General features: G+C 36.3%; 1 protein-coding gene and 1 non-coding gene across 3 annotated transcripts; both read right to left on the reverse strand.

The window, feature by feature from the left end:
* Window positions 1-315: 315 nt before the first annotated feature.
* Window positions 316-6752, reverse strand: LOC18599515 (Exostosin family protein). Of its 2 annotated transcripts, XM_088806942.1 has the most exons (10): window positions 6178-6752; window positions 5763-5936; window positions 5026-5183; window positions 4789-4936; window positions 3990-4105; window positions 3771-3909; window positions 2684-2794; window positions 2171-2239; window positions 1340-1484; window positions 316-531 (listed from the first exon to the last, which is right to left on the reverse strand). In XM_088806942.1, the coding sequence occupies exons 1-9, from the start codon at window positions 6658-6660 to the stop codon at window positions 1359-1361; spliced, it is 1524 nt and encodes a 507-aa protein (XP_088663068.1). In that variant the 5' UTR covers window positions 6661-6752; the 3' UTR covers window positions 316-531; window positions 1340-1358. The 2 variants fall into 2 exon arrangements, with proteins under 2 accessions (XP_088663068.1, XP_017977964.2); XM_018122475.2 differs by lacking the exon at window positions 316-531 and having other exon boundaries at window positions 1135-1484; window positions 6178-6751.
* Window positions 6753-7981: 1229 nt separating this feature from the next.
* Window positions 7982-8087, reverse strand: LOC148762881 (small nucleolar RNA R71). Its single transcript, XR_016026835.1, has one exon. It is a non-coding gene; the product is annotated as a small nucleolar RNA R71 (small nucleolar RNA).
* Window positions 8088-9135: the final 1048 nt, after the last annotated feature.

Genomic DNA, 9135 nt, shown 5'->3' on the forward strand with positions numbered 1-9135 from the left:
TGTTAGTTTTTAGCGATTTAGAACAGATAACTTTCACATTAAAACCCAGTTTCAAGGCTACCTTCTTCATTAATTACTTTAAATTTGACTTGCTTTTGCTTTCTTGGTTTGAAATTAAATTTGTATTTTGTTTTTGAAATAAATTTGTAGTTCACTCTAGTTATAAGGTAAGGTTAGTTACGTATATGCTTTCCTATTTCTTTATGAAAAAAAAAAAAAACCAAGTAATAGTTTTCTTCTAAAAATATGGGTAACCAGTACATTGCAATATTATTGGCTGATCAAAGCATACATAGAACCCTTGAGAAATTAAGCTTAGAAGGAGATGATATGATTATTGAGTGTTTAAGAGAGTTTACAACCAAGAGGGCTGGCAGCAACATTGTTCAATATTGTCAGTTCCTTGTTGGTGAAGACAGGTCCCTTAGCTGTATCCTTGGGTTTGGCAGTCCGCATCACACTCAATGTTTCCGTAGTATTCAGAACATGCATCAATGCATTAGGGATCAATGACTATTTTCATTTCACCATCTGCACCCAAAACTATTTTCTCAGATCAGACACAATAATGACAAAGGGAAATTAAATTAAAACCTCTGTTTGTTGCATAAACAAAGAGAGGGAGATGAGAGATTGCCAGAGCCAGCTAAGGAGACCATAAAAGCAATCACCATGAGAGGGACAAGGAAGAATTTTCCAATTGCCATTGGAGAATGGAGAGAAAAAAAATGGAAGAGAGGAGACCTTAACTAGTGTACTGGTTTTTTCTTAGGAGGATAAGTTGTTTATTTATAGGGCTTAAATTACGATTAATTAAACCTACCTCAGGAGAATGTGAATCTTGTATTGTATACACGGCTGAAGTAAAAAAAATGATCACTCAAGAATCATGAGAAGAAACCATTAATTTCAGTGATTTGTTGTTCTTGTTCACCCACACCAAAATAAAAAAATCAATTTAATGGTTTTTTAATTATAATTAAAGACATCCAAAAGGAAAATAATAAAATAAAAATCTGGTAAATATTATTTGAGTAATTCTTTTTTGATTTTGGCAAACAAGAAAACTTTTAGGAAAAATGAAAAAAGGATCTTTTCCTGATCATGAGATGTAAGTTTTTAGAAAGGGAGATCTTTTCCAAGTGTAATCTGAACACAATGCATTGAATAGAGGCACCAATATGCATGCCGGCCAAATCAAATATGTAACAATGACAAATTTGGAATGAAATAAATTATGAACATTAAAGTTAACTACTATATTTTAAGAGGAAGCCTCACGTACATATATATATATATATATATATATGTTTAAAGAATTATTTTAATACACAGTAACCTCAACTGAGCAAGAACGTTCAAGAGGAAGGAGTGAAAATGGTGCTGGCACGCCTGCAATCACAAGTGCACACACTTCTTGATTCTTTAACTACACGCTGTGATCTCCGAGTATGAAGCTTGATGTTCACCAACTTACCAGCCATCTGTAGCAACCAATAAATATATGCAAAATTAGTACTTCATAACTTATTAATCATTTAAACATATTACTTTTCATGCATTCCCATCAGTTTTTACTAAGGAAAGAATCTTGTGAAATTGAAAAAAAAAATTCCTCTAACAATAGAATCACAGACACGAAATAAATAAATTGAAATTATGCACGCAGACACAATGTCAGCTTCTCATCATCCATGCATGACTCTGTAAGTGATTTTCTAAGAAACGAACACAAGAAATTCATACACATATTTTTGGTAAATCTAATGTGGTTGCTTTGAAGATGTAGGAGTTTGCTGAATTAAGCAGCACCAAGTATCTACACAGGCAAAAACTATAAGAACATAGAAAAAGTCAAATGCTCAACCATTAACAGTCATGCTAATGCTAATAGAAATATTTCTTTACAAGCAACCTCAAATGCTGGAGGTCAGCCCACCGGATCTGTCAAGCTATTTAAGCAATTAATACTACTGTGCTAATGTCTCCATGGCAATGAGATAGTATATACCACTACAGCTATCTAAGAGTCTTTTATTTTATTTTTTATTAGTTTTTTAAACAGAAACAAGTCTCAGCTCAGAGCAATATAACTCAGCATTATGTCTCAAATAAAATAACCAGAGATAAAATTCCAAGCTAAATTTTTGGTGAACAGACAGTTACAAACCATTCTCCAAACTAGATCTTCTGGACCCAAGGGTTGAGCTGGACTAGAGTACACGAAATGCCTTGAGTACTGGAAAATGATAGCAAAAAGTTTCAGTCATTAAAATTATAAAAGATAGTGTTGGTTAACATTATTATCCCAATTTAAAAAATCAAAGATAAGCAGGAAATGATGGATTACCATACAATTATCAATAGAACTTAACATTTAGGTATAAAAATAATTAGCAGAGGCATAAAGAGATGATATTCAAAAGATGCCAAGTTTTGGCTTCAAAGCAAAATGAGGACGCTAGACCAAATGCTAAAATTTTCTCCCCAGGTACAAGCTGAATGGTTATCAAAGGCATAGAGAGATCAATATTCAAAAGATGCCAAGTTTTGGCTTCAAAATGAGAGCGCTAGACCAAATGCTAAAATTTTCATTTGTCTTTCCATCTATCCGTTGCACAAGATACAGGTAAAGCAATTCTACAACATGTGAAGAAATCATGTAAACTTTGCAATCACAAACCTCTGCAAGGTTCCTCCTCATTTCTCTGATCTGAGTAGGGCTAATGCCTTTTAAATATCTTAGAAGCCAGCCAGATTGCACAGCATCAGTTGAAGAAACAAATATAGCTATCTGCATGAAAGGAAACAAAAAAAGAAAAATAAATAACAGAGGTAATCTAAGCAACTATCTATTACACATAAATTTATGACACCACATTGAACTCTTTGATAGCAGCTTAATCAGCAAATTAATCGACTTTTTCTTTATATGTTTTAATAAAGTCAAACAAATTCCTAAGAGGGAAAAGGGCTAAAATAGAGAATCCTGGCATATAAAATGAAGTCTCTTATAGTACAAGATTTCCAAGAATATGGAATGAAATGAAGTGCATATCATTCCCAAACACAACATATTGGCACATGGCATTGTACACAGGGAGACAGGTGGCTTCATACACAGGCAACTAAGGCAGGGTAACAATTTAACATATCTATTGTCCAGAAACTCTGTCAAAAGTCTGTTCATTTTTCTCTGCAACAAAATGATCCTTGGACCAGGGCATTCATTTAAAAGAGACCGTATTCATAATATATCTTACCCATACGATACTACCCACCAACAAAATTAGCTTACCCATCTCAAGTTGTACATGTAGCACAGAGAACTGAATTGTAGCATGATCAAGAGGTTTATCCTATAGTTGATGCATAAATCAGAGTATAAATATGATAAAAAAAACCGGCAAATTTATGCGTAAATCTGGCTCTCAATGCTTTGAATGATGATCTACATATGTACGGCCCACTGATAATAAAGTAATCATAATCATTCACTTCATGCAACATGAAATCAAGGAGGCACAGAATTTCATTCCCTTGACATATAATACAGGAGGCAGATTTCCAACTGACTCTGGTTATTAATTGATCACAATGACCGCAATATTGTTTCAACCTACATGGCTATATCAATAATACTCTCATAATCATATAATAAGCAACTTTTAGGCAGTCATTAAACAAAAGGTAAAAAGCACCCTCAAGGTACCCAAGATGCATCAAGGGAAAGTAAGTGACAACTCAAGCTCTAAAAAAAGCATACATACCTTCCTATAATCAAGTATTCCTTCAAAAGGAAGCTCCAATTCATCACTAATAATGACTGGGATACACCCACTGACAATAGCATCAAACAATCTAGCAGAGGAAGGAGTGTCACCAGCTGGACTTAAACAAAATATAGACCTGATAACAGAAGAAACAATTACAACCATTATGACAAGGCAGGATGTAAAACATTGTGAAAGAGAATCAGCTTATCTTACCTGCGCATCCCCTTCTGAGCAGCAGCTTTCCCTCCCACCCCAGCAGTTCCCTCCTCTATGACTACATCCTTGGCATCTGTTAATTCTGCCACAAGTTTAGCACGTATCTTTCCTCCCTGAAAAAGAAAAACTACAAAATAAGTAGCCAAAAGATCAAACGGGAGACATTATATAAGCAAGTTAGACACAGGAGAGAGAATGTTGCAGAGAAACAGGTACTGCTACTCCCTGTTCAACCATAAAAAAAAAAAAGGGTGAACAGGGGAAAAATAAAAACTTTGATGACTCAAACCATCGAATCACTAAAAACTTCTGTCTAATAGCTTTCCAAAGAACCTATATGATCTCAAAGAGGAAATAAAAGAATAAAAAGTGTTTTCAGATTATTGTGCTCTCAATATCACTAATTCTTTTAATGCTCTTCAATACCTCTCTCTTGTTCTTGAGCAGGCTTGCACACACACATGCACACACACATAAAAACCCCAAAAAGGCATCTTTCTTGTTTCACCTTTTTCTGTTTAAAACAGATAAATTTCCATGTCTATGGATTAGAGATCAAAAATCCATTCATCTTCTTAAGACAGTCCCTTCTTCCTTCCCCTCCCCTCCACCATTTCTTTCTTGTTCTACCATGCTAGCATTTGAAAACAATAAATTGGCGTGTCTCTCGACTAGATCTCTTGCATACGCACACTCAGATATGCCCAAAACAATATCCTCCTTTCTTGCATGTTCTACTAAATTTAATGCAAGTACAAAAAATCAAAGACTCTAATAAGATAGATGAAACTCTTACAGCATTTCTTTTAAGTCGTCCACGGAAGAAAAGCAGCGTTGTCCTCTTTGATTCACTTTCTGATAAGCATTTTGTATCACATAAATCAACATTTGGAACATAAGGGAGAATGAGGTCCTTCTCCAGTGAAGCTTGCCCTGGCTTGTACCTAGAATGTTAAAATATATCACTTTCGGGAAGCTGAAATGACTAGTAAACATGCAAGTTCCATCTTATTTGCAAAAGACATATAGTTACCAATTCCCTGTTGAGTCCATGTCAGGTAAGAGCCAAATTGCATTTTTCACAAATCTGCGAACCGACTTAAAGGACCATGGATGATGAATAGGAAATATGTGATCCCTTCCTTCAGATTGTTTCCATGCAGGCTGATCTGTCACCCATTTCAAGGCTTCCTGCAGCCAAAGGAAACAAGACCCTAGAATAAGCAAATTCTAAAACTTAATAGCACATCCATCCATATAAAATATTACAGAACTCTTTCCATAACACTATTTTTGTCGAATATATGAATCCCAAAACCTGTCCAATAGGAAAAAAAATGGATTTAAAAAAGGATACTAACATAACTCATGAAACACAAGCCAAAACTATGATAGGATACCTCAGTAAACAAGTTAATGCAGATTTGATTTCGAAAGTTCAGCTTAGCGACAGCACAAAATTTAGTTTCACTCAAACATAATAAAACTATAAAATGCAGCAAACTCAATCTAGTACTCCCTCAAATGCCTAGGACTTGACCCAGTTATGATTTTCTTTACTTGTCCTCCATCTCCCTTAGAGGAATCAAAAGCTCCATAAACACATTCACCTAAATTATGACACTGATAGACCCGAACAATCCAACAAACATGACATAACATCCGGCAATCAACAGAATAGGAGTACATTCAAACACATTTAATAATTGGAAGCATAGAGATAGGAAAATGTACACAAAAATATTATAAAACCTGGAAACGCACTCACACCCTATATAAAGCCTTGCATTGTTGCTTCTCCAACAAGAAAAAGCTAATCGTAGTGAAGAATGGCACATAGAATAAATCAGCATCCTCCTGCCTATCAACTCTCACTACATTTTTCAAAAGCCTTTCTGAAGCCGGTGCAATCAAATCCGCCCAAAGCCAATAATCAATAGAATGCTGCATCAACAAAACAAATTCAAGTAAACTTTAACAATTTACTAAATTTCCGGTAAAAGAAATCATCTATCTTTTTTATTTTTCTCACACTTTCTTTCACTTTCCTGCATATTTTGTAGGAAGCCAAACAAACTCTACTAATCAAATCGAAAATCTTCAACAAATTTCAACGATGTATTTAAAAAGGCCGAAAAATTATTTTTCTATTAAATCGACAAGTCATTTTAACTGATAAATTCACCTGTTCGATCAAACGGTGGACGGGGCTGCCGTTGGAGGTGAGATTAGAAGTCTCTCGGTAAGTATTCCGAAACAACCAAAGCAAATCGTAGGTGAACTTCGCCGGCATTTCGTACACGTAAACCCTGACCGGCATGTTCATCGGGTAATACGGATCACCGTGCACCCACTCCATTTCCTTGGCGAACTTTCTCTCGTCGAGTTTCCTGACGTCATCTTCGAGCACCGTACGCACCGTGTCATCGGAAGCGCGGCGTTGGTGACTGGGAGCTTTGTGAGTAAGGAAGTATTCGAGGGAAGCGACGAAGGAGGTTTCGGGTCGGATGGGGGGGTGCGCGAAAGAGTGAGTGGAGGAGCGGGTCAGGTCGGAGGGAGAAGAGAGGAACAAGAAGAAAGAAAGAGCTAGGAGGCAGACTGTGGAGAAGAGGAGGAGGATTTGGGATTTGGATCTTGTCCAGGATGATTGGATTTGCTTCGCTCGCATTTTTCGACTTTGAGGCTTCCGTTATCAGAGGAGTGAGAGTGATGGTTGAGCAGAGCCGGTAACTGGCGAGTGCTATAATGATATCTGCTGCACACGGCTACTCGGCTAGGTTCTCTCGATGAGCCGGGTCAGGTCTGATTTGTATTGGGTCTAACTAGGCCGACGTTTAGAAAAGTTAAGCCGGACTTGGTCCAGTCCTCTGATATGTATAGTTATGGACTTAAGTTGCTTTATTATTTGATTTTTAAAAATCTAAAGTCTAAATTTTGCCCAAAGTGGATCAATCTGGGCCTAGATATGTAGTCTAACCCATGAATACGGGTGCACATACACGCAAATGAAAAGAAAATGTCCGTGAGCTGCGCTCAGACTGTCTAACTTTTTTTTTTTTATTCTATTGTTGAGGAGTCGGTGGAATAAATATGTACTTCCATAACCTTAGGTGCTTCTCCACTGTTTTTCAACTTAATTTTTTTACAATTTTTTTTTAGCTTAGTGCACTAGTTTAGCCTTGCTATTTTAATTTTCATTCTCAATTAATTTCCAAATTAGATTTTTTTGGATAAGATTAGATTGCCCAATTTTATTAATTGATAAGAATTTAGATATAATTCCTTATAAAGACGATAACTCACTCACTACTATATTACTTGTTGACCATGTGCACTTGCAAAATGTTTTGGTGTGTTGTTGAGGAGTTGCTTTTCTATTCTTTTGCTAATATTAATACCAAGCAAGCTAATCTTAATTCAAGTTTTGCTTCTTTTTATTTTTAAGTACTTTTTAACTAGTGTCCGAGAAAAGTAAGGAGCTTAGAAATTGTCCCTTGTGATATGGAAATCAAGAAGACTTTACGGGGATTACTTTGACAAAACTCTCAAGACTCCAATCAATCAGATAAAATGGTTGAGAATCAATGTGAGCAGCAAGTTCAAAGGCATGTAGTTGAGGATAATCGATCATTAAGGGATTATGTTGTTCCACTAGTTAACGACTTCATTCAAGCATTAAGATGTCGACAATTCAAGCCAACAATTTTGAGATTAAGTTAGCTATCATTCAAATGATCCAAACTTCTACTAAATTTTGAAGCCTCCTAAATGATGATCTGAACGCCCACGTTTTAAATTTTTTGGAGATTTGGGATACCTTTAAGCATAATGGAGTCACCGATGACACCATTCGGTTGAGGCCGTTTCTTTTCTCATTGCAAGACAATGCAAAAGTTTGGTTAAACTCTCTTCCCACCGGTTCCATCACTACTTGGAACAGCCTTGCATAAGAGTTTCTAGCCAAGTTCTTCCCTTTTGTAAATACTACAAAAATGAGGAACGATATCACTTCTTTCATGCAGTTGGATTTTGATCTTTATACAAAGCATGGAAAAGGTATAAAGACTTGCTCCAGAGATGTCCACACCATGGTCTTCACAAGTGGTTGCAAGTACAAATATTTTATAACAGGTTATTAAATCCAATCCGAATTACCATTGATGTAGCAATTGGTGGTGCTCTCATGGCCAAGTCAATTGATGATGCATATGATCTCTCAGATGAGATGGCTTCTAACAACTATCAATGGCATTCTAAGAGGGCCTTGCCACAGAAGGCAGCATGGGGTTCACGAGCTAGATGCCATTAAAGCATTGACTGCTCAGGTAGCTGCTCTCACTAAGAAAATTGATTCTTTTGGAGTCCATTCAGTATAGAGTCCCTTTATTTCTTGTGATTATTGTGTGAGGGGCATTCAAGCGATCAATGTCATTTGAGTATGTAGTCAATGCAATTTATGAGGAACAGGCAATAAAACAACTTATACTCCAACACATACAATTCAGGGTGGAAGAATCATCCCAATTTCTCTTAAAGCAATAATCAAAGTTCTTCATCAGCTCCAGGACCACATTTTCCTTTGGATTTTCCACAACAACCTAAACCCCCAATGCAAGAAAAAAAGCCATCCATGAAGGAGCTGCTCATGCAATACATGGCTAAGATAAATGCTCTTATTCATAGTAAGGCAACTTCATTGAAAAATCTTGAGACTCAAGTGGGGCAATTATCCAATGCTACCAACAATAGGCCTTAAGGAACCCTACCAAGTAATACTGAGCCGAATCCGAGGAAGGAAGGCAAGGAACCTTGTATGGTAGTATTCCTTTAGAGTGGGAAAAAGGTTGACAACAATAGTAAGCAAGAAAAGTCACAAGAAAAGCCAATTGAGAATGAATCAGAAGTTGGAAAGTCAGACATGCAAGTGCAAGTCAAGGATGCACCGATAACACACCCTTCTCCTTTATTTGCTCAACACTTCTAAAAGCAAAAGTTGGATGCTCAATTTCAGAAATTTCTAAAAGTATTCAAAACGCTCCACATCAACATCCCTTTTGCTAAAGCTTTGGAGCATATGCCTTCATATGTTAAGTTTTTAAAGGATATTTTGATAAAGAAAAGAAAACTGGGTGAGTATGAGACA

This window comes from Theobroma cacao, chromosome 5 (genome assembly GCF_053813885.1).
Source record: "Theobroma cacao isolate CCN51 chromosome 5, ASM5381388v1, whole genome shotgun sequence".
NCBI lineage: Eukaryota > Viridiplantae > Streptophyta > Magnoliopsida > Malvales > Malvaceae > Theobroma > Theobroma cacao.